This window comes from Pongo abelii, chromosome 15 (genome assembly GCF_028885655.2).
Source record: "Pongo abelii isolate AG06213 chromosome 15, NHGRI_mPonAbe1-v2.0_pri, whole genome shotgun sequence".
Lineage (NCBI taxonomy): Eukaryota > Metazoa > Chordata > Mammalia > Primates > Hominidae > Pongo > Pongo abelii.
Window position 1 is genome coordinate 72,605,761 of NC_072000.2, and position 26,468 is coordinate 72,632,228.

The following is a 26,468-nucleotide window of genomic DNA, read 5'->3' on the forward strand; positions in this document are numbered from 1 at the left end:
AGTTTTCTCCCCAGCTCCTGGCAACAGAAATTGAAGCCTTTGGACTTAGCTCATTCTTCCAAAAGACTTTTCTAGGCAGTGGGATAGATTTTCGCCTTTCACCCTCTAGCACTGTCTTCCCTTCCAGCACCCCTTCAAGGCAACTGCAATTTCAAGCTGACCATCTTGGAAGTTTGATGGCACTGAGTACCACCAGCCAAATGCTCTCACATTTTCTGTGCCTCTCAGAAGAAGAGCCCGTCTGGCAGCTACGAACCAATGAGTGAGGCCTAATTTGTCCCCCAAGACTATAACAGAAGGGCAGTCTTACTTCTGGACCTAATCTAGCATTACGAGCATCCAGTGATGACCCTTATAGTACTTTCTGAGAGTAGTTGCTCATAATCATCATTGTCTCTGCTGGTGAGCTGACTGGGATACGCAAATTGTTCCTATCAATTTATTTTGACCGCTCTGGACTTCAGTATTCTATCTGTGAAAGGGTATTTTCTGCGAATGATTAGATAATTTGTGATGTCTTTTTCAGCTTTAAGTATGAAAATGATATGCTAATTTCATATGTTGTCAGACACTACTCTAGGCATTTAACATATACAAACCCATTTATTGGTACCCAGGAAGTAGACACTATTACATCTCTGATTTGCAGATGAAAAACTCAGGCACTGAGAGGTTGTTTGTTCAAAGGCAAAGGTAATAAGTGACAGCCCAGAGATTGGCTCCCGAGTCTGTGCTCTTAGCCACTTGTGGTCACTTAAGATGGTCCCTTAATCACTTCATTGCTTTATTTCCCGTCTCCTTTCCAAAGTCTGTGGGTTCTCAAATGTGATCTCATCAACATTTAGGGCAGTATCCTTTGGAGGTTATTGTTGCCCCCTTTTTTACAAATGGGCACTTTGAGATAAAAGCAGGCCACATATAAGCTATTGGCAGAACCCAGGAGTCCAGCTTTTGTGCTGGGGGTTCCATCTGCTATGTGTCTCTCCCAGTCATAATTAGGATGATTAGAAAATTCAGATATAACCTGCTTACCCCTTTCAACCAGGGCAAATCAGAAACAGCTCCATAGACAATTGGGTTAAGTTTCCAACTCAAATGTTGAATGATCTATGCAGAATATAAAGGTGTTTACAAGCCAATGACTGATACAGATGTAGCAATAACATACCTTTCCCCAGTCCTCTCTTTGCTGTAAGGCACCTGCTGAGTATCTTACACCTCTCTGGATAGCAGGAGTTACAGCAAATTCTGCAGATGCCCTCCCACATTTAGCACATGCAGGGCTCATCCAAGAATTTTAGCAGCAGGGGATGATAGAGTTTGTTCTCCGGTTCTTTCTGACTGTCTCTGCCCTGATACTGCCTAGTACCTGAGTGGCCCTTCCTCTCTCCTCTAATCCCACTGGATTACACGTGCCTTTTAGCACTGGAGGTTCTGAAAGCCAAGCAAGAACTCCTCCTAATGGCATTCAGTATCTCTTTCTTCCCAGTCCCAGGAGGGGTTTCCCATCAAACAGAGGGAAGGTGATTGTTTCTGCCTCTCATTTAGTCCTTCCTTTCCAACTTGATGGTATACCACCTGCAGAGCTATCCCAGAAACAGATGAAATTTAGGATGCCCGAAGACTGGTTTGTGACGTAGAAAAATTGGAATTGAAATGAAACTGCACATTCATTGATATCACCTCTCCTTTACGAGTCTGGACCTAATAGAGTGGAATGAACAACAATACTGAAATACCAAACTTATTTATGTATTTAAGTCACCAAGTGATTTGGGTTTTTGTATCAGGGATGGCTGTTGCTTTTCCCTCAGCAAAGTTAAACTACTGACCCATTTCCTCTCAAATTCCAGTTCCATGTTTAACTGAAGACACAGAGAAATAAATGTGTGTTGGCAGAAAGACAAACCCTGAGATGAAGCAGGAGGTATGTTGGCTGATAGAAAGGCTGTTATTTTAATTTCTTTTACATTGCAGCAGTCTCAGATGGATAGTATCCAGGTAACTTGTAGCGCCTGCATCTTATTAAACTCCTGTTTGATTCAGAATTTACAGCTAAAATGCACCTGGAATACTTAAAGTAGGAACTAGACTTTGGTTCATTTGTTCTCAAAAGGGATGTACAAATTGATTGCACAACCTAAAGCAAGTGGCATAAAAACCTTCAGGATAAGATGATGGCACATTTTTGTTAATAACTATATTTCTTGATTTATAAATTCAACAATGCTAAGTTAGTGTTTACTGTTTGACAGACATTGTGCTTCTAAAGCAGGATGAACTCACAGGCATGTTTTCTGTACATCTGTCTCTTTTTATTGCATGTGACAGAAACCATACTCAAAGTAGCTGAAGCAGAAAGTAAAATTATCACAAGGATACTGGCATATCTATAGAAACTAAGGACTAGGATGCAGCTGACTCAAAGAAGAGATGGAATCAGTGTTAAATACCATCAAGTTAGTTGGTCTCACACTCTTACACACACACTGTCTCTTACACACACACACACTACCACTACAACCACCAAATAGCTGTCCTCCTAGACCTGCACTGTTGCTACATAGCCACCACCCACATGTAGCTGCTGAGCACATGAAAGGTGCCATAAGTGTAAAATATGCACTGGATTTCAAGGACAGTATGAGGGAAAAAAACATAAAGTGTCTTAATTTTCATATTGAGTACACATTGAAATGATAATGTTTTGGATATATTGTGCCAACTAAATATATTTGACATTTATTTTACCAATTTCTATTTTTTTCATGTGCCTACTGGAAAATTTTAACTTACATATGTGACTTGCATTGTGTGTGTATATATATATATATATATATATATATTTTTTTTTTTTTTTTTTTTTTAATTGAGGCAGCCTCTCTCTGTCACCCAGGCTGGAGTGCAGTGGCACAATCTCAGCTCACTGCAACCTCTGCCTCCCTGGTTCAAGCGATTCTCCCACCTCAGCCTCCCGAGTAGCTGAGCTTGCAGGCGTGCACCATCATGCCCAGCTAATTTTTGTAGTTTTACTAAAGACGGGGTTTCTTTTGCTGTATTGACCAGGTTGGTCTCGAACTCCTGACCTCAAGTGATCTACCCACCTTGGCCTCCCAAAGTGCCGGGATTACAGTGTTGTTCTTCCAGTTGGTTTTCCTAAATATCTACAGCAACATAAATCTCCCCATGCCTTAGCCTGACTTAGTTGAGGAACACTGAAGGGACAATCAGAGACATATATCACCAATCAAGTATATATCATTCTATTTCATCCTTTTCTCTCTCCTTTACTGTCCCTCATAATTTCTACATGAGCTGAACACACACACTTCTTTTTGAAAGTGAATGTATATATTCACTCACTTCAAAAATACTTATTGAACCCCAATTCTATGCTAGGTCTTACATCAGGCGGTGAGGATACAAAGTCCCTGCCCTCACAGAGCTTCCTTTCTAGCAGCCTCAGCCACTTTTAGCTTGTTTTCATGAATGGACCCCTGATGTGGGAAGTGCACCTCCCAGCGTGTCTGCATCTGGTCCAGGCTGAATGATTAACCCTTATAATGAGTCTGAGTTGAATGAAAACTTGGATTTTCAGAGTCGCCATTAATACCATGTTGTCAAGGGAGATGGCAAACGATGTTGTTATTCACAAGTCGGGAGCCTTCAGTGATATAAATTTGTATTTCTCTTCCCATTTTTATGGAGCCATATTTCAGAATTCAGAAATGGAACTATGGAAATATGGCTCTCCCTGCCCCCAAAAAGAGTCCTTCCTCTAGACTTCCTGACAAATATGTGTGAGGAAGCCTCTGGATTCAGTTGTTTTGTTTTTTTAAGTAACTTTTTAAATGAAGTATAATATGTAAACAAAAAAGTGTGTACATCGTAGTGTATAGCTCCATGAACTTTCTCACTGAGCACACATGTAACCAGCACCCAGATTAAGAAACATAACATTAATAGCACCCGTGGAAGCTCCCCCTTCCTGTCATGACCCATCCCACCCCTCCACCCTCATCCCAAAGGTAACTAACTACTATCTGGACTTCTACAACCATGGATTAGTTTTGCCTGTTTTTGAACTTTATATAAATGGAGTATATAGCAGGTTCTCTTTGGTACTGTTTTCTTTTACTCAATATTATGTTTATGAAGTTTATTCATGTTGTTTTATTAACCAATAGAAAATATAGATAGCTCCCAAGAAGAAACATAAAAATTATAATCCTACTACATTAAGATAATATGTCAGTGTTTGTCCTTCTAGCCACTTTTCTATGTATATACTTTTGTTAACTTTTTTCCAAAATTAGACCATAGTGTGCATACTACTTTGTGATTTGCTTTGTTGTTTAATATATCAGATCTACCAATGTGTTCTAAATGTTGGTCTGTTGTAACGAAGCTGTATTCTGAACTGACTAATAGGTAATATAGAAAAGTAGAAAATTATTTTTTAAGTACCCATGAGTATTTATATTAATCATTTTGTCAGATGTAGATTTGATCCGTCTCGGTCAGGCTTCCAAAAGACTTCCAAATAAAGGTAGCAAACAAATGGATCACTGATTGCTAGGGAAATCTGGTAATCAAGACCAAGTTGGGCCTCTTGTTTCTCAATTAATCTTCTAAATTACTCTCTACTGTTTTAAACCTAGGTATTCTGTGAATATGTGACAGATTAGGAACTGAATAATTCTGAGAATGGCTTGTTAGAGTCTCTGTTCAACTCCTGGCTTACTCTATAATCTGAGACAAGTCTGTAAAATGTTCCTTATTTCTCAGATGAAGAGCCTCATCTCCACATCTGTTTGGGATCATAAGAAATAATACTTACATAACATTTTGGAATCCTTGAATGAAAAGTTTTTTGGAGTTGCTGACTGTTCCTAAAATTTCCTCAACTAACATTGTGGAAATCCATTGTTGTGGATATAGTTGCTGAGCTAGGTCATAACTAGATTGCAAATCTTGAGTAGTGGAAAAATCTACGCCTCGAAGTTCTGGTCATTTATTTTAAAAGCTATTCATTTATTCCTAGATGTTCGTACTGTGAGCTTAGCCTGTTATCACTTTGGTTTACTTGCTAAATATTCACATTTGGGGTCTTCATCCTTACCCATTTAGGACTGTATCTATCAGCATATGCCATTGGATTTTTCTGAGTGAGGTCACCTGGAACACTAGTGTTCTGACATTGAGTTTACACTGCAGGGGTGAGAGAAGTAAAAATTCAAGTAAAGCTTGAATTTATAGCCTGAGACTCCTCAGACACTGACTGTCTGGGACCCTTGGAGACAGACCAGCATTGAATGAAACTGAAAGGTAGAGAATATACTGTGGCTGGGAAAAGTGCTGGAGCAAATCTGTACAGAGATACAATAGTAGGATATTTAAGAGTTGGAAGGGATATTAGAGGCCCTGTGGTCATACTTTATTTTTCAGTTGGGGAAACTGAGGCTTAAGGAGGTCACAGAATGAGTTAGTCACAGAGCTGGGTTAGAAGCTTACTTTAGTGTTTCACCAACTACTAAGATGTCTGCACTACTGAGATATATACAGAAAGAGTGTCAGAGGAAGGATTAGGGTGTCCCCTAGACCCCATTACACTAATGCAGTCCCTGGTAGGATCTAAAGACGTACTTGTCTCCAAGACACCTGACAAGCTGAGAGTATTGATTCATTCTTCCCCAATTTGGGATTGCAATGGTGAAAGGAATTTGGCATCTTATCTAATCAGCATTGGAAGCTTGGCTTTCTTTTGGAGAATTCAAAAGTTCAGTTTAGGATATGTTCACAAGATACTTTCCTCCAGAATTAGGTGGGAGATGAATTATTAAATTTATGAGACTTGTCTTCTTTCTTTCTTTCTTTCTCTCTCTCTCTCTTTCTTTCTTTTCTTTCTCTCTGTCTCTTTCCTTTCTTCTTTCTTCTCATGTAGCATTTCTTTTTCACATTGTTTCTGATGACCCTTAACCCCTGCTTTTTAAATTCAGTTTCATTTGTGTTGTCACATATATATCAGTTGTTGAGTCTTTAGTATGCGGAGATGCTGAGCTTGCCCTTCCAAGATGTTGGAAGGTCAACTCACATTATGGTCTAGGTCCAGGAAACGAGAATATTTCCAACTCACTGGGGACCATCTTGGCCTTGAGCAGAAATGGGATCTGAATTATTACCTAAGAGACCTTTGTAGATTGTCACAGTTGGCAGCCTCAGGACTTGAGCTAATCCTGGAAATTCTTTAACTTCCCAGAAAGAAGGTTCCACAAGGGCAGGCTGAGGTCCTCAGAGAGAGCAGATGGAATAGAGCTTACAACCAGTTGCCTTTACAACTGGACTTGGAGATAAATAATAACATTATACCCATTTTTTTTTATCATGAAGCCTTTGACTTTCAGGGGATATCTATTCTTTATTCCTTTTACCCTGTATGTGGAAAAAATATGCTCTGTATGAAAGAAAAGCAAACTTGTTGACTCAGTTCCCATGGTGAATGGAAGGCAGACCAGGCCAATAGAAACAACTCAGATATTACAAAAATGTGTTTCTTTCTGGCGGCTGCACAGTCAGTCCTTTATATCCAGTCACTGCAATCGCCCCATCACACAAAACCATTTCCAAGGTCATTATTCTGGTTGCGGGGGCTGCTTCCCCTACAAATAAATGTTGGTTTTACTAAATGTCCTCTCTCTCCAACTCACTTTATGGCAAATGAGGAGTAGCAAAGCATCATTTAGGAAGAGAAAGTGTAGAAAATCAGAGAGATGAAATACTACAGGTTTTCTAAAGGCTCAGGTTTATCTGGCTCAAGCAATACAAATTATAAACTATGGCACCACCTGTATAATCTGGTTTTAATTAACTTGAGGAAGGTACATCAATGTTATTTCATTAAAATCAAATTCTGTTTAAATGGAAAACTGCCACTACAGGGTACATTGGGGCATTGTTCACTTGGGTTTTGGGGTTGGCAAGTAAATCCTGTATTTAGAAAAACCCAAGCAAACCCTGTTTTTTTGGAATCTTCTTATGCTTTGGAAGGCTTGTCATAGGTTCCTTGGAATGTAGGGAGTGCGCTGGTGAGGACCAAGACACAGCTCAAGATGTTGTTCACCATTTCTTCCTTTTATGACCCTTCCGGTCTTCTGTCTTCCTGCTCCCTGCCTGTCTCCATATCTCTTTAGTGCTTGGCCTTGATGCCCTATAGGACACTGTCTCCCATTTGCCACTTTGAACTGAATGATTTGATCCCCACTGGGTGGACAGTGGATGACATAGAGCACTCTATAAACAAAGATGCTATTTCAGGCTTACAAGAGGAATGAGGCCCAAGTGATCACAAGGGGCTGGTGAAAAATAGAACCCTCTTTTGAAACTCTCACTTCACCAATTACCTAAGAGCTGGGAGGAACCTGAAAGATCCTATAATCTACACACCTCCTTTTCCGAGGAAGAAGGACACTGAGATTTGGAGGTAAAGAAACTGGTCCATACTAGTGAAGGCTGTTTGAGTGGGGCCTCCCCATTTCGATTCATGCCCTTTCCCCTCCAGCCTGGTGCCCCAGTTCTGCGGACCTGTTGATTACAACACAGCCCACGCCGAGAAAATCCTGCCCTGTCAGCAGAACAGCTTTACAAGCTGACATAGGACATGTGTGCGTTTGGAGTCAGGAGAATGGCTGAGTTTTAGTTCCAGTTCTGCCCCTGCTTTGCTGGCTTCAGCGAGTCACTTCTCCTTCCTTTGTCTATTTCCCCTATTGGGAAGGAGAAGATAATGAACCTTTCCACCTATCAGGCTCACTTGAGTGTTATAAAGAATAATGAGGTGATATTTGTAAAGTGCTTTGAGCTGCTGGGAAAGAGGAGGGGGTGAGCTCCGTGGAAAGCATTATTAGCTGGAAGCACTTATCAATTGAGCTATTTAACAATAGCGGAGAGTAAGGATACTCAGAAATGAATTCCAGGGACTAGCCCTGCTTTGAATTTAGAAGGAGGATTAGTGGGAACCTAATAGGTATTCCGCTTCTCCAGTTTCTTCTGTGCACTGTCAAACTAGGAAAGGTAATTACATTCTTCTGTGTCGGATTCAGCCCGGAGTTTCAATTGGGATGTCAAAGTGTGCTTGTCTTCTATTCTCATACTGAGGCTGTGTTATGTTGTGATTGTTAAAGCCTTGGGCATCTTCTATCCCCTGGGGTAATTTCACTTAGGAGCTATACAAAGTAATTTCTATGCAGTGGCTGGGCTGCTGTTTATAAGGTTGATTAGTACAGCTTCTAAATCTAAAGCGCCTGGGGAGCAATTTGGTTGAAGCAGGGAAATAAAAGCCAAGGTCTTTATCATGGTTGATCTTTTTTTATTGAGCCGCTCCATGGGAATTTTCTCAGTGACTCAGATGCATCTACAGTGCAAAACGTGGGGCGTGGTGGCTCTTTGACATGGCAATGGAGGCCTAGCCCCAGGTAAAGGTGAACTTGCCAGGTCACTAAATATATTTAGGGCCCCCTTTCAACTTCCTTTACTCTCACAGAGGGTGATGTTTATGGGGGCCTGAAATGTGTAGGAATGTTTCCAAAAGATTGTTCTGATGAGGGATCTGTTTCTGCAAACTCCTGCCCCACTGTTTGAAAGACCATCTGCCCCAAATTGAGGTCTCTCTCATTTTTAGGGCCAGGGAAGAAGAGAGAGGAAGAGAAGAACTGGGGGAATTTTGTTTTGAACTTGGGCAGTCTCTGTGGGCTGACTGAACAGTGAGCCAGGCAGAAGGTGGCTCCCTCTTTAGTCGGCAGGAGCAGGGCTGAATTTTATCAACATCTTCTGCAGGTGTAGGAGAGGTCAAGGTGTCATTTGGAACGATAATTTTTCTGATCAAAGTTAAGTTAAGGAAATTACAGTGATTGCATCTTTGTCCCCTAAAGTTTATGAGCCTCTTTGTAATCGCTGCTTCCGCAAACCCTTCCCCGCCTTCCCAAGTTCTCAGTCCTCCATCTGCAGGGGCTGCTGGGCTTTTCCCTCCAGGAAGGACAGGCTCGCCAGCTGGCCAGAGGTTCCTGTATTAGTGCTGCCCTGTACTGACTTGTGAGTCTCCAGTAACAATCCTCCAGTGTGGCACAGCTACAAGCAATGACCAGGGAGTCCCACCTTGAATCCTGTACCTCTTTGGGGGCTGACTCAGTCCTCTGAAACTGACTCTTGGATTCCTTCCTGGGTCTGCCACCAACTCATTTTTGTTTTTCTCAGCAAATCACTTCTCTGCCTTGAGACTCCATGAAATAATATAAGATTTCCTTGGCAGGATTCTCTGACCTTTTTCAGAGACCCAGATTTCTTGTTTATTGTAATTTGAATGTCTCAATCCTCTGAAAGCATTTGGAATATTTTCTTCATTTCCCTCTCCCAAGGTATCTACTTTATCCCAGACAGGCCTCCCCCAGTGGGTTTTGAGGGGAAGGATGCTGAGGCTTTGGGCCCTGGCTCCTGTCCTTTACTTCACCTCTGCCAGGGCAAAGACCAGCACTGGGCTGAGCTCCCCGGGCTGGGCCAAAAGAGAGGGTTGTGGAAGCCGCACGTCTCCGATGCTGCCCACTGTCCTTTCCCTCTGCAGCCACAGCTGCCTCCCGCCCCCCTCACCCCCGCCTGCTCTTTTTCTCAGTGAGCCTCAGCGCCAGTGCCCCAATGAGCTGCTGGGAACAGAGGTCCGTCCCCTGCACTGGCCTCGGCTCCCCGCACCAGAACATTCAGGCATCAATGGGAAACAGCAAGATCTGTCGGCATCGCCCCTTTCTTCAGGCTTTGAGGGCCACATTCTCCACGGCCATCTGTTCCCTTTCACCTCTCTGGACAATGTTGCTTTTTAAAGCCTGCGATTCTTCCTCCTTTATCCCCTCCTCTCCCGCCTCCCCTTCTTCTGTGCTCCCACCCTTTCTACCTCTCCTCTCTTTGCCTGATTCCTATGAAATTAGCCTCTCTTAAGATAAGATTTGCCCTTCCTCCATACAAAGCTGTTTTGCAAACACTATGGGTTTTTGAATTTTTATTTTTACATTTTGTTTGAAGTGAGGGCTTGCTACTTTTAAAGTTTGTGATTGTCTTGTGGAGGGGGTAGCCTTTTGATAGGGATAGGAAGGGGGAGGATAGAAAAACTTTTTAGTCATGAAAAAATAAAATACAGAATAATAATGAGTTTTAGGTTCCTGCTGGCAGGCACTTGCCTCTTTAAAGAAGGAATCCTCCCTTTCCTTTCTCTGATGATCAGTTTAAGGAAATTTTTATGCTCTCGAGGTCTTCCCACCTTTTATTTTATTACTATTTTGTTGTTGCTGCAATGTTGTTGTTGTGCTGTTTTTAATTTAGAGCCAGGGCTTCTGTGGATCTGGGACAGCAGATTCCTTTGTCTTGGGCAGAGCCATATACAACTCCAGAGGTTCCTGGATTCAAGCAGAGTGTCCATGGTACCTTCTAGATGAAGCAATCATCCTGACTCAAGGGCTGGACATCAAGGGGTGTTTGCCCCAGGACTGACCAGTGACTAAGTGTGTGACCTTGGGCACATCACTTTCTTTAAGAATAATGATGACAGAATCATTTACTTCAAAAAATTCTTAACACATGATTCTTTTGTTTGTACCATTACTTGGTTTCACAAGCAAGACGAGTCCGTGGTAATGTCATGAAAACTTATGGGTTATCTTTGGGTAAGGATGTACCAAGAATCCACTGTTAGGGTCTAGTTCAGCAGCAGACACGGGAAATATGTAAAACAAGGACTCCTGGCTGTGGCTGCCTGTCAGGATCACAGAGCGGGGACACGGGCACCGCCAGAGTTGGGCTGACAGATTGAATCCTGTCTCTCCTGCTTACTAGCTATACAGATATCAGTAACGTTTTGTCATCTATAAAATAGGGGCAACACTAGAGATATACTTCATATGGTTGTTGAGACAATTAAGAGATTTTTATCATGTAAAGCACTTGGAATAGTTTCTGGAACCTGGTCGGTACTATGTCATTATCCCTCTTCCCATCCCACATCCATATTACAGATGAAAACATGGGCTAACGGGTTTTCTGCAGGGCTCTTCTTAGTCTTTCACATTCACCTTCTGCTGCTTCATTTTTTCATTGCAGAGTGAACACTGATAAAAGAAATAATGTAATTATCAGATTATAATGATGATTAACACAGCAATTCTATTTAGAAATGTCATAAAATAGTGAAACATCCTAAGATACAAAAAGATACATGATCATGTACTTCTGGCAAAGAAGGTGAACCAGATGTGGAGATGATAGTCATAGAAGGAAAGCCAGTCATGATTTTGGCAACTGGGATCACCTTACATATTTTCAGTTGGAGAAAACCTGGAGATTTATTTTTCTTTTGGTATCAATTTCTAGAAACCTATCATATGACTAAGAGTTTCCCAACAATAGGGAGAGAACATTATTAAAATATGCTTTTCTAGAAAGGCCCAAATGAGACTCTGAATAAGAAACTGAATATTATAATTTAATGAGGAAAAGAAAATGAATGGGATGTCCAGAAAATTGGGGCGGGGGGTGGGGTGGTTTCCATGCGTTTTCCCTCCTAGAAAGGGAGATTAATGGCCATTCTTGTAATATCTAAATGGCCAAAAGAAACAATGAAAAGAAAAATAATGAATCAGACTCTGGGGTTTAAATCCTGACTCTGCCACTTGCCAGGCGGCCTTGGGCAAATCACTTTCTTTGTAGCGCAGCTTCCTTCACTAGAAAATTGGTATAATGGTACCTCCCTCACAGAGATAATGTATGTAAGGTGTTTAGCCTGGAAAACAATAATTATCCCAAAATGTTACCTCATAATTCTTTACTGTAATTCTTATATCAACTGACATCTGAGATGTGGGACACATTACCCAAAGTTGGTAGCCTTGATCACTTTGCTGATGCTGGTCGTTTGCAGTAAACTCATAGTTCTGTCTCATTTCTGGATAAGCATTGGCCTTCGAGGAAGAAGGAAATTGGTTTGCTTAAGAATTCATATTTTGCAGATGTGAACTGACTGGCTACTGCCACCAAAACCAGTTCCCCCAATTAAAATAACCCTGCTAGCCTCAGCACATTTTGTTCATGAGCTCCCTCTCCTGCCATGAGGTGGCTGCCTGAAAGTACTTGACTGCCCTATCCTCTACTCCCCAGGGATTGGGACATGCTTGTGAAGAGATACTTGAGGACGTTAAAGCAAGGTCATCTCCATTGCCTAAGCCCCACACCCTGGTAAACTCTACACTGTTTGGACCTTGAAACTTGTAAGCTGCAAATTCCTGTCACAAATGGAGTTTTCCTCCCTCTTGTGGCCCCAGTTTGTGGTGAGCCTTGTGTTGGCATGGTGGCCATGGGGACACCCCTCGTGTGTGTGTGTAGGCCCCCAAAAGGAGAAGTGCAGCAGCTTCCCTCAGCCTTGCCTCAGAAAGCCGGGTCCAGATGGCCAACGAAGCATGCTGCATTGAAGGAACTCGGCAGCCAGAGTGAATTTACCAGTGTGGGAAACAAAAACCTTCGGGTTCTTGTCTAAAACTCTGGGGGCAAAGGACACTGGGATTGCCTCCACCAAATGTCAACATTTTACTTCTTCCCCTACCCCCTTCTCAGAGCCTCGAGGGCAGCAAACATATGTGAGGCCAGCATTCCATTCCCTCCCACGCAGGAACATATGCTGATTCCTATCAGGATCCTCTGCTTCCCAAAGAGGCTGATGGAGATGGGGAGGGAGGAAAGCATAACCATAAATCCTCACACTGTGGGCAAGGTGATAATTGAAAGCATTCTCCACCATGACGTGCTCTCCAGTGCCAGGGCGGCAGGCGGCTGGGACAGCTAAAGCTGGAGAAGGCCTGGGCCGGGGCCCAGCTCTCTCTCTGACCAGGTGAATTTTGGTGATCAAGTCACTTCTCTGCCTATGAAATGGGAATAAGGATTGTATCCATGTTGTGGGATCAAAGGAAGCACTTTAAGTCAAATTCATCAGATGCACTTAGGCACTCTGGAGTTTTCAAAGCACCTCAGCATTTCTGTCTTGTCTCACTTGATTCTTTTTGCTCCCCTACTTGCACTCTGTTCCTGCTGTCACTGAGGAAACACAGGAGAGTGTGAACTCTGAAAGCTGACCCTTGTTTGGTGTCTTGAAGCAATGCAGGTTAAGGAGCATGACTGAGGAGGGGCCTTAATGAGGGTCTCTGAGTGAGGACCTGGGCCTGGTAACCAGCCCTGGCCTGTTTCATGCCCAGGCTATCGGCCGCCCCTCCTACCAAGTCTCTCTGAATTAGTATTTTGGGTGTCTCCTCGGACAACAGCTCCAAGCAGATGAATTATGGCAGTTCTAAAGGGTATTTACATCTCTTCTTTCTATTCCTCTTGGGAAGCAGGGTGGGGGATTAAGTCAGTCTTAAAAACTGGCTAAAGGGCATTCTCCAGAATGATGTCTTCCGAGATTAAAAGGACACAGAGCCACTTCACAAGACAGTAGGTGGAGATTTTCTAATACAAATGCATGCACGATGGTACATGGACTGTCTGCGGGATCTGAGGAGTCTGTAATTGCAGGCAAAACAGCAAATGCCTAATACATGATTTTTTTCAAATGTTAGCATATATTAGGATCATCTGAGAGAGGTTTTTGAAAATATGGACTCTTGGGCATCACCTCCAGAGATTCTGATTCATCAGGTTTGGGATGGGGCCTAGGATTCTGCATTTTAAAAAGTTAACAGATGATTCTGATGTATAGAAACATATGAATGCCCTAGTAATTTCTCCAGAGATCCAATCCCATGTCTTGATTTTATATCAGTGACCAAGTAATCTCTCTGGAAAGGCCAACCTACATTTTCCCACTAATTTTTTTTGGGGGGAAGGAGAGTTCAAACCTACAGAAAAGTTCCAAGAAAAGTATATTGAACTCCCCATGTACCCTTTACCTGATTTTTTTTTTTTTTTTTTTTTGAGATGGAGTCTTGCTGTGTCGCCCAGGCTGGAGTGCAGTGGCGCAATCTTGGCTCACTGCAAACTCCGCCTCCTGGGTTCACACCATTCTCCTGCCTCAGCCTCCCGAGTAGCTGGGACTACAGGTGCCCGCCACAATGCCCGGCTAATTTTTTAGTAGTTTTGGTAGAGATGGGGTTTTACCGTGTTAGCCAGGATGGCCTCGAGCTCCTGACCTCATGATCCACCCACCTCGGCCTCCCAAAGTGCTGGGATTACAGGCGTGAGCCACCACGCCCAGCTCTTCACCTGATTTTTAACATTTTGCCTCATTTATTTTTATCTCTTGTATATTAGTTACCAATTTATTTTATAATATTGTTAATTTATTATAATTATCTTTGCTGAACCATCTGAGGGCAAGTTACAGATATCATATCCTTTCATCCCCAAATACTTCAGCATTTATCTCCTAAGAACAAGAACTTCTCTTACATAACCACAGTACAATGATCTCACCCAGGAAATTAGTATTGATACAATACTATTATCTAATATACTGGCAATATTCAAACTTTGCCAGGTGTCCCAATAATGTACTCTCTGGCAGTTTTTTCCAGGATGCAGTCCAGGATTAGACATGGCATTTTAGTTGAAATGTCTTTTTGCATTAATGGTTTTTAAAGCCATTGATGTTCTCCCAGAAAAATTTTTCTTCAAGAACATATTTCCTAATAAACAAATCATATTTCTTTTCTCTTCTGTTCTTACGCTTGCAAAGAGCCAGTGATCCAAAGTGGGCCTGAAGCAACAGCAGGCTTACCCAGGCCTGATTCTTCACAAGCTAAGGCCTGGGCAAAGGACCCTTTCCCAGTCCTGGGTTTGCCTTGTGAGCTGATTTCCTGAAGGCAAACCACATGACTGCTAGTGTGTCCCCTTGCTGTTCAGTCAAGTGGGTGGCCACCTGGCTTTCTCCTTGTCCCAAAGTACTTTGTTGGATATGTAAAGCGACCAAATGTTACTTCACTGTAGTTTGAATCTTACCCAGAAAGAGTGACTGGTAAAGGACATGCCACTTTGCACCCTTCCCAGCTCTCTCCAAAGGCAGCTGGCTGAATGCACACTTCTGAGGGTGATGTTTTTTCCAGCACTCAGGGATATACCCAGTGTGAGATCAGAATCAGCAGCTGTATTCATTTTGCCTCAGCCAGTGCCACCTGAAACAAATATCAAGTGGTCAAAAAATGAGATGGTGACCATGTATAATACATAAGACTTATTAGAATTCAACTCTGGTATCCTCCTGCTGCCTCTGACTCTATAATGGGAGCAGGAAAGCAAAGCTCATACCAGGACAGCTGAAAGGTGTGGTCTGAGGATTATGTGGTGAACAGATAGAACACACTGTAGGGGAAAAAAAAAACAAACGTATTTTATGCAAGCATCTTTCTGGCTTGTCTTGAATGAAGCTAAATTTAAAGAGAAAGTGCCACAGATTTCTTTAAATGGTTAGGTTTTTGTTTTCTTTGTTTTATTTTGCCAGTATTTACTTAAGGGTAATATGTGTTTTCTGTAATGAGTGAATTTATTTTTAATTAAAAACTTATTTGCAAAGGTCAAGAGATTTAACTACAAGTCACCATTCAGGATTTTTTTTTTCTTTCCTTAAGTAGAAGGTAGCAAGAGGAAAGCTGTATTGGAGAAAAGGTTCAGGGGCATGGCCTCCTGGAGAATGTTGGGAGTTGAGCTGATGGGAGGAGATTGCTTCTTTTTATTCAGACAATCTAGTTCTGTTCTTCTTATGCCTACTATTGTTTTCCTTGCCATCTTTGAGACCTTGAGGATTGACACTGCAGACACAGCAGAGAAGCCTAGTACAGCATCCCCTGCTTCCAGACTGAAGCATTTCGTATAAAGTGAGCATGCTCACTGTGATTCTGGACAGTTCCTACATGGTATCTCTGTAGGATAACATATGTCTTGGTTTTCTCAAGGCAAGCTCAGTTTATCTCTGTTATCCCAGTATAACTATTAAAATGTCCCCGTTTCATTTTCAAAAATGTCCTGGTTGGATAAGAACTTAAAGTATTTTGTTAAGACTCTGGGAAACTGAAGGTATTTTCTCCCTATCCATGAGCCAATGGAGTTGTTGAGTGATTTGTGCTGGTGCATACCAGTCTCTAGCTTAGTGGATGGCTCACCCCCACTTCTGCCCTACCTTGTGCTATGGAGGATCCATCCCTAACTCCTGCATTCCAGAGGTTCTGATTGCCTCACTTCTTCCTGTCTTCTGCTTCACATTTCTTACCTTTCTCAGTAACGAGTTTTGCTGAGACTTGGATCAGCCTAGGTATGTTGTGCAAGTAAAGCCTCTGGACTGCATTCACTCCTTTCACCTCCAGCCAAGAGACATCAGGAATGAAATTTTCTGCTTTACTAAAGTGAAGCAGCCCATTCTTTACCAGCCAAATGCCTTCCTCGGTGGGTAAATTGTATTAGTTGAAGCAGTTATTACATAGTTTTATGCCTCAGATCCTGTATTTATAAATCTGAAAGACGACTAATAGCTTTAAAGTATTTTGAGAATCTCAAAGCTCAGAAGATTATAAATAACAAAAGATATATTTTTTCGTATCTAAAATGGTAGCACAAATACTGCGGTTGCTTACTTAATAGATAGCGTGTGGTCCCTGAGCCATTGCAGCTGATGGGTTTTTTCCAGTGCTCTATTTATAGAGCTAGGTCAGAAATATCACTTCCGTTGGAACCTGACCTATAGACCATTGTCAGTTTTAGAGACCCAAGGAAGTAGAATGTACCCTAAATACAGCTGGTTCACAGATTCAGTTAGTGAACCACAAGCCCCCAAGGAAATTAATTTTGCTGGAAGATAAATGTCTGAGCCTATCCCAGTCTCTTTTCTTTGACACCTTTGTCCTGTGGTCTCACAGAGCTTGTAGGTCATCTTGAATCTTTATTCTAAAAATAGCCTATTATAGGCAGTTTCCCTGCTTTAATAACTTATTCATCCTCTTCACCTTTTGTTGCTGAAATTCTGCATTGTATGGAACAAGAACTGATGACCTGCCAAGAGAGGTAACCAAGATTCTCAGTCCCTTCCCCAGTTCAAATGGATGATCCAATAAAGAACCATGCTCAGCAAGTGCCAGGGGCCTAGTTTTAAACAGGAGAAGCTGAATTGAATGGATGATGAATTGAGTGAATGAATTGAATCCTTCTGATTCCTAGTCTTGCACTCAGACTCCCGTCTTTAAGCTTTGTTACTATGAAGTTGTGTTTACTGGGACTTGGCCACTGGTCAGCACAGGTTTACCCATTATAAAGTCTCACTAAGTAGGGTAGACTAGGAAAATCTCTAGTTTGGAGAGAAATCTGCTATCAGCAAAAGAACCCATGCCTGTGCTCTTTTCAAGCATAAACAGATGCTGGGTAGGGCACAGCGATTCAAAGACAGCGCATGGAGTGGCGCATTCTCAAACTTCCTGGAACAAGTGAGGTTCTCAATGAGGAACTCATTCATATCATCAAAATACCAAAGATTCAAAGTTTTTTAATAAGGCAGGAACTTTTGAGGTCATTTACCCCTTCTTGTCATGGATGAGGAAACTGAGGCTTAGTGAGGTTAGGTAACTGCTCATTACCAAGGCCTACTCTGAGGTTCTTTGTTACACCAGTCTCCTTCTCCCACCGGGTCTCATCAAAAGCCCAGACGGAGTCAGAAATAGAACTACAGGGTCCTGCTTTCTAGCCAGCAGCTGGCCACAGGCTATCATGCATTACATGGAATGTGCTTCAGGACGTGAGGACAAGAGATAAGAACGAGAATGCAGTTCCAGTGGTAACATACCATCTTCTTCCCTGGATTTATTTCAATCCTGAAAACGTTTGTAGGTATTGTTATTCCTTTATTTTTTTCAATTTCCTCTTTCTACTCTAAATAAATGGGCTTTCATCTGCAGGGACTGGAGGGACCAAATATCCAGAATATCCAGTCCGCTAAGGCCATGAACTTTTCCTTCCCCTCTGTTCCTATTTTGGGAGTCATTGCTTTGTTTTTTTGACTTTTTTTTTTTTTAACATGGAAAAGCATTCTTTTAAAGTTGACCCTTTTGCTGCAGGGCAAACGCTTTTCTGTTATATACTAGAGATTCAGTTTGATCTCCTAGAAATGCTTAGCACAGGAGTCATAAATTGAAATGTTTTCAGAGAAGGAGCTTTCTCATTAAGAGCTTTCCAACAGGCCTCTTCTAAATACTGACACGGGTTGGTACCAGAAGCCCATCACCTTTTTGGAAATCAAGGCTACATAGCAACCTGGTTATCCTCCTCCAGTCTGATTGCACGAGGGCTACACCCCATGTATACAGAGCAGAGAGACAGCTCCTTGCCTTGTGAGAAATTCGTCTTCATAACCAACTCCCACACCAAATGAGTAAGGAATTGGATCCAAAATATAGTCCTGAAAGATATTCCAGAATCCAAATCATGTGTTTTAACCACTTTGCAACTAAGATTTACTATCTTGCCTCATTGTTAACACGATAAAAAATGCAGGAGATAATGATTAAACTTCTTTCCTCCCTAGAATTTCATCTTCAGTGTTTGATCATCATTGTTCCTATCACTTATACATATCAAGTATCTTCATCTACGGGTCACCAAGAACCTCTGGTTGCCTGGAGGCCAGAATTATTATTCACATTTTACAGATGGGTTAGCAATCACAGAAAGAGAACATGCTTTGACTTACCTAAAAGAGTCTCTGAGAGAGTGGAGAATGAATGTTCCCACAGTCTTTTATAGAGCCCTGACTTCAGTGTGAATAGATTAGATTTGCTTACACAGAGCTTACACAGAGACTTCTACAGGCTCAATCCCGTGACAATGAAAATCCTCAAAAATGAAAATATTTTCAAAGCTCAGTTCACGTATTTGATTTTTGTATTTGCATTGGAATTAACCAAATTCCAGACAATGAAGTTATACTGCTTTGGCAGGTCTAAATATCACAATCATCAAAAAGGAGAGAGAGGGAGTGAGCACCTCAGTTTTTAGAACTTCCTCTTAAAGTGAACATAGAGAAGGTTCACTTATCTGTTTCCTAACCAATTAGGTCATCTCGCAGGAAATCACCTTTTCTTAAAAGCCAGTAGGCAGATTCCTCCTACTTTAAATTTCCCATCAACAGCATTAACAATCATTTATGCCAGCCCTCTCACAGGAATGCTTGAAAGTCAAAAGACATAAGGGACCACTAAGTTTTCTAGTTTAAAATAAGGTCACAACTTTATAGTAACTTACAGTTTCCCTACCTCCCTCTCTCAAGTGATTCTATCACTGCAATCACCCTTCAATTGCTTTCCTATACTTGAGGCCCTATTAAGTGAACTATCTTTCCAATCCTTGCCAGATTTTTAATTCTACAACCAGAGAGGATCAGTTCCAGGCCACCTGACTTGCATGAATCCGGCTGCTGGGCCAGTTGAGTGAGATTAAGTAACTTGCTGAGCCAGAGTATATGCTGTCTTTCTGGAAACCCCTTGCCCTGGGTTATCACTGTACATCAGAACAGAGGAAGCCGAGTATGGAGCCTGAGTGACATGCAGAGCTCAGATGAGTGATAAGATCCTCATGACACACTTTCATTGGTGTCCTCCCAGAGATGGGCCTTTGAGCTCTCAAGGCCCTTGTGGGCTGGCAGAATAACACGTTATTTGACATGAGAGACATGATAAGCCCAGAGAAAGCTAATTGGAGTAGTGGTGAAGACTCAGTTGGCCTGGTTTCGAACCCTGGCTGTGTTAGTAACTAACCATGTGAACTGGAGTGACTTAGTTTCTCATAGCCTCATTCTGTCAATAGGGATGTTAATATTACTCACTTCATAAGATTGTTGTAAGGATCAAAAGAGATGTAACTAAGATATGAAGCTCTACAAGATTTAAGCTTACATAATGCCTAGCGCATAGTACCTTAAAAAATATTGCCTTTCCACCTTGGGCAACATAGTGAGACCCTGTCTCTACAAAAAAATAAAAATAAGTTAGCCAATCATGGTGGCATGTGCCTGTGGTCCCAGCTACTCAGTAGGCTGAGGTGGGAGGATTGCTTGAGCATGGGAATTCAAGGTTACAGTGAGCTATGATCATACTACTGCATTCCAGCCTGGGCAACAAGGGAGACCCTGTCTCAAAAAAAAAATTTTTTAATTGCCTTTCATTATCATTAACTTTCAAGGCCTTACTGTTATTACTTTTATGGTGGATTAATGTTTGTAAGCACTCCTAAAAATACAAATGGATATTTTTAAAGTCTATAGTAGACTACAGTCAAGCTTGCTCACTCAGGGTTTCCTTTGGAAACTTTTCTGTGGTCATCTGTACTCATGGCCTTTACTTCAGACTTGGGTTTACCTGTCCAGAAAACAACCAAATACATGGGTACTTTTTAAATACTATTCTTATTGGTTTAACGACGTGGAGTCCTTTAAATAGTTGCTCCTGGCCCAAATGTGGCTCCAATCTCTGAAGACATCCTGTGTCTTCCTTTAGACCCGAGAAACTCCTACAGTTTATCACCAAAAAAAAAAAAAAAAAAAAAAATTTGAGTGCTTAACTAGCAACTCCTAATTATTCACATGTAGCTTTTTCTTGACAAACTTTAGAGCTCAGCCTCCCTTGATCTCATCACTTAGCAGGCATCTAAGCAACTAACTTCTAGAGTTTACTTGAAAAATGTAAACCTATTAATTTTAGCTAAGCAAGATAGAATTAAGGATGTAAATCTGCTGCCAAAACAAGGATACAATATGATTCAAAATTTAGTGGAAATAACTTTTTAATTAGTCATTTAGTCAGTATTATAAGCATCCTCTCTGTCTCAGACCTTGTGTTAAGTAACTCAGGCATGCTGACATACATCAGGCGTGGGTTTGGCCTCTTTATAATATACAGTCATATGTCACTTAACAATGGAGATGGGTTCTGAGAAATGCATCATTAAGCAATTTTGACATTGTGTGAACATCATAGAATGTATTTACACAAACTGAGATGGTATAGCCTACTACAAACCCAGGCTGTATGGTATAGCCCATTGCTCCTAGTCTACAGACCCATTCAGCATGTTGCTGCACTGAATACTATAGGCAATTGGAATACAATAGTAAGTATTTGTGTATCTAAACACATCTAAGCAGAAAAGGTACAATAAAAATGGTAAAAGGATTAAAAATGGTACACCTATGTAGGGTACTTACTATGACTGGAGCTTATAGGACTGGAGTTGCTCTGGGTCCATTGGCGAGTGCACCTGCTGATGAGTGAACATGAAGGCCTAGGACACTGCTGTACACTACTGTAGACTTCATAAACCCCGTATCCTTAGGCTACATTCATTGATAGAGACATTTTTCTTTCTTCAATAATAAATTAACCTTTGATTACTATCACTTTTTTACTTTATAAATGTTCTAATTTTTTTAACTTTTTGATCTTTCAGTAACATAACTGAAAATACAAACATTGCATAGCTGTTCAAAAACATTTTCTTTATATCCTTATTCTATAAGCTTGTTTCTGTTTTTCAGATTTTTTTACCTTTTTAAACTTTTTTGTTAAAAATTAAGACACAGACACACACAATAGCCTAGGACTACACAGGATCAATATCATCAATATCACTGTCTTCCACCCCCCCATCTTGTCTCACTGGAAAGTCTTCAGGGGCAATAACAAGCATGAAGCTGTCATCTCCTATGATAACAATGCCTTCTTCTGCAATACCTCCTGAAGGATCTACCTGAGGCTGTTTTACAGTTAACTTCTTAAAATAAGTAGAATATAGTCTAAAATCATGATTAAAAGTATAGTAAATACATTAAAAGTATAGTAAATACATAAACTACATAAAAGTATATATGGTAAATACATCAATATAGGTATGATAAAAAGTATAGTAAATACATAAAAGTGTAGTAACTACATAACTGGTTTTTGTATTTACTAAACTGGTTATTATAAGTAGAATAGACTCTAAAATATTGATAAAAAGTATAGTAAATACATATAATAAGATCAAGTATTATATACTATACATAATTGTATGTGCTATACTTTTATACAGCTGACATTATAGTAGGTTTATTTACCCTGCATCACCACAAGCATGTGAGTATGCATTGTGCTATGATGTTACCACTGCTGTGACATCACTAGATGATAGGAATTTATCAGCTGCATGATAATGTTATGGGGCCACTGTCATATTTGCAGTCTGTCATTTGCTGAAACATCATTATGCAGAGCACGACTCTGTATTAAAGGTGATAAGAAAAGCACACAAATAATATACCACAAGTAGAAAATGATTGTAATATGAGGCAGTAAAGTATTATAGAAGTTTACAGGAGGAAGACATTATTTCTGTGAAGATTAGAGAAATTGGCACATAGGAAGTAGCATTGAAGGCAGAGTAGATTTGGGACATGGGAACATAGGGGAGTTCCAGATGAGGGAGGGACATGGGAAATAAGTGATTAAGTAAGAACACAGATGTGGGAAATGGAGCAGGGGGAAGAAGTCTGGAAGGGCAGGTGGGCACAGGGTAGAAAGTCCTTGAATGCCAGTGTTAGGAATTTAGAATTCTCTGAAGGCACTTGGGAGCCACTGAAAGGTTTTGAGCCTGCTGGTTGTAAATGGGAGGGTGGTGTGCTTAGGTGTGTGCTTGGAGGAGGTTAATCAGGTAGTAAAACAGAGGATGGCTTTAGTAGGGAGAAAGTGACAGCAGCACGGACAACAGGCAACTATAAGCAGTCACGCCAGGTGAAAGCTAATGTGGGTCTAAGGTTGAGTTAGGAGGAATGGAGAGTTAGGAATGGATCTGAGGGTGAGGTAGGAGAAGTGAATGGATGGATAGAGGTAGGATTTTACAGTTAAATCAGTAAGACCTCTCAATTTATTGCAAGTGAGAAGCATGAGAGAAGGAAACATTTTGAAAATGGAGCTGAGGTTTTAAACCAGATTAATTGGAGGGTCAAAGGAAGGAACAGAGATGGAGGAGTAGATTTATATGGGAAAATATGAGCTTGCTTTGATGATACTGAATTTGCAGTGCTAAAATTTATGATGTAGGCTTGCAGTTCTTGTGGTTAAAAGTGGAAGACAAGTGTTGAGACAAGCCAAAGGTTGCGACAAAGGTGTAGAAACCATCCACCTTGTCAAATGGGCTCTCATCCTTTTCAAAGTGGAGCCATGCCATGTAGAGCAGACACTGCAAGCTTGATGGGAATGAGGCATATCTGGCTCAAAAGCATGTTTATTTGTGTGTTTTTAAAAGTGTAAATATTGAACCAACATTTTAAAATCAGGAAATTGTACTTAAAGCATTGATTTCTGGCTTCCGTTTTAAAAATCAAAATTGCGCTTTGAAGTTAGCGCAATTAAAAAATCATATCACTATGATTTTTAAAAATCAAGAGATGTGATTATAAAAGTTTTTTACAATTTTAAAATAAATAAATAAATAAGATGTGACTATGAACTCACATTGCCACATGACAACAACAGCTAGAGCTGAACAGAGACTGCCCCCTTGAGATCCTGGATGAATTCTCGAACTCACCACAGTACTCACCACTTCCCCTCATCTCCTAAGGCTTTAATTGAAAGTCAGTTACTAAATCTATAGAGAAAAAAAAAATAGGTTAATGGTTGCCAAGAGCTGGAGATGGGCAGGGAATGGGGTGTTCTGATGGCCAGTGGGTGTGGGATTTCTTTTTAGGGGTTTGAAATGTTCTAAAGTTAATTGTGGTGATGGCTGAACATCTCTGTGAATATAGAAAAAGCCGCTGAACTGTACACTTGAAATCGGAGCATGTATGATAGCAAATTATCTCAATAGAGCTGTTTTTCTAAAATGCAAATGTAGTTGCTATTGCCCTTGCAGTGTTGGTTTTCTTATAGTAGAAAATATTTTTCTATAAGTCTATTTCTATCAAAAAGGGGAAAATGAAAAGTTAGACTGAGAGGGTTGTGAATTTCAAGAAAAATGGTAAAGACTATATCTCTTAGTGGGGGTAAATAATTTCTACATGTTAATATGCAAGCACCTGGCCTCTTTACTAATGTACATTATTTTCCTGGGTACTGAAAGCATTTGGTATTAGACAAGAAAAAATGTGGTCATGCCCCACTCCCTAAGGTCCACCCACAACTAAGAAGAAAGAGAAAACAAAGGCAGAGAAAGGAAAGGAGTAATCAACATGGTAAAAGGAGAAGCAGAAGAGGCCAGTAGATTGGATGCCAAGGAAAGGGGAAGCTTTATCAACTGCTGACAAGAGGTCAAGGAGGATGAGGCCAGGGAAGTCAGGAGGTCATGGGAGACCGTCCAGTGAGGGGGCTGAGAGAGGTGAAGCCAGAGAGAGATGCAGAGGCAGCTGACAAAGTGCTCAGAGTGCATTGTTTAGGAGACAGTATTTAATCTCAGGCATGAAGGACTACTGAAGGCGTTTTAAGTAGGGGAATGATGTGATCAGATCGGAACAATCTAGATTATTTGTTTTCACATTAATTTGTGCATATTTTGAATTGTGGGCATGATGAACTGAGGTTACCCCAAATTTTATTCTTTCTTACACTAAATTCTCTTTCAATCTGATATCCCCAGGCTTGTTGAGACCCTGGTTATTGATTTCCATCTCATTCATTCCTGTTCCTGCTTGAACCAGGAAATATATATATATGGTTGGTGTTATCTGACCCAGGGGTTCTCAACTTCAGCACTGCTGTATTTTGGGCTGGATAATTCTTTGTTGTAGGATGCTGTCCTATGCATTATAAAATGGTTAGCAGCATCACCAGCCTCTACCCTCTAGATGCCAGTAACACTGCGAGTTAGACATTGCCAATAAAATCACCCTCCAGCCAAGAATCACTGAACTACATTTGTCTGTTGTAGCATTTGGGCCCAGGTGCTTAAGGCCATGTGCAGTTAGTAGACCACCCTGAAAGGTGTCTGCCCTGGAAAAAAAAGACCAATTCCTACTCCACACTGAGGCATACAAATCAGATGATGTAGTAAGGGGACAACAGATGACACACTCAAGGCCTCATTTTGTTTTAGCTAATTCAGTGGACTTCAACCTGTATGTAGTCTCCTCATAGATAAAAGATCATATCTGGAGGCTACAAGGCACACTAAATATCCAACTGTGCCCTCCTAAGGTTAGGATTCCTGTCATGGCCCAGGGCCAAAGTGGGTTCAGAGGAGGCCTTGGGCACAGGGCACAGGGGTTCAGAGGAGGCCTTGGGATATGCTGGACATGATAGTGGGAGCTGGCTTCTATGCAGCAGGACTTGTTGGCTTGCCTTCAAGGGGGAAGGAGCGGGTAGGGAGCAGAAAGCGTTTTCTCATGGTGATGTCAAGAAGGGTCAGTAAAGCTTTGGAGATGTAAGATGCAACTTGGAGGAAGCTAGGAACTCAGATAGAGTTTACTTCAGACCCTCCTCCTTATAGGAAAGTCTTAGAAGGTAAAGGAATGTTTCTCTTGGAATAGGGATGTCTAAAACAGCTTACCTATGAAATGTTGAGATCTTCCAGATTCCTTTTTTGGGTGTGTGTATAGGTGTGTGTATACAGGGGGGTGGGAGGACCAGGGAATTTTACATGTATATGCCACCATTTCTATATTGATAAGGAAAATTGAGTTAAGACTCTTGTCAAGCTAAACATGTCTAACTATTTCATAACTGGTTCTTATTCTGTGGAGTAGCATTATGCCTTGGATATTGAATGGCTAGATTTACTAGTAGCAATGGCTCTGAGCTGTCTTGCAATGCAACCTCTTTTTGATATATAACCCTGTTATTATTTGGCCCAGTGGTGGTCACTTTCACCAAGGCTGAAGGAAACCCCTGCTGGTTTTTAGTCTCATATTCCTTAACCCCTCTCCTACTTCACTGATTCCTCAAGTTCTGTGGTAATGAACTGAGCCTCCAAGTACTCTTTGGACTACTGGCAATGAGTAATGTCTGGACTTCATGTGAAATGCCATCTCAAGAAAGGGCATCTGAAAGCATGCTTTTACCATTTCATTTCAGGCACTTCTGGATCCAGCTGTGTGATAGCCGCACTAGGAAATACCTGGAGTCACAGTGTGAATACCCGGCTGATTCTCCAGTACCTTGATTCAGAGAGAAGACAGGTGGGTGCTTGGACAGTATTCTCTGACTATGAAGGTCAGGGAATGAGATATACCGAGCAATCTGAGCATCTTCTGAAAATGCTGGCCGCATTGTCTGTCCTGAGCCAGCACCAGCTAGTAGGGCATAAAGAAGCCAGCATTTCTGCTTGTCCCAACAGCAGTTATAATAAAGTGGGGAGACAAGTCACACACAGGAAAAAACATAAGAATTGATCCCACAGAGTCAGCATTTCTCTGATATTTGTAAGTGACCAAGGACCACACCTCTAAGGGTATC

At 41.3% G+C, this 26,468-nt stretch overlaps 1 protein-coding gene across 18 annotated transcripts in view; it reads left to right on the forward strand.

Annotated features, from left to right (window-relative positions):
- RAD51B (RAD51 paralog B) overlaps window positions 1-26,468 on the forward strand; it is a 799,436-nt gene that overhangs the window by 568,533 nt on the left and 204,435 nt on the right. For all 18 annotated transcript variants that reach the window (XM_054530766.2, XM_063715899.1, XM_063715902.1 and 15 more), the window contains one exon: window positions 26,088-26,191. In XM_054530766.2, the coding sequence (XP_054386741.2) occupies window positions 26,088-26,191 (104 nt within the window). The remainder of the gene's footprint in view (window positions 1-26,087; window positions 26,192-26,468) is intronic.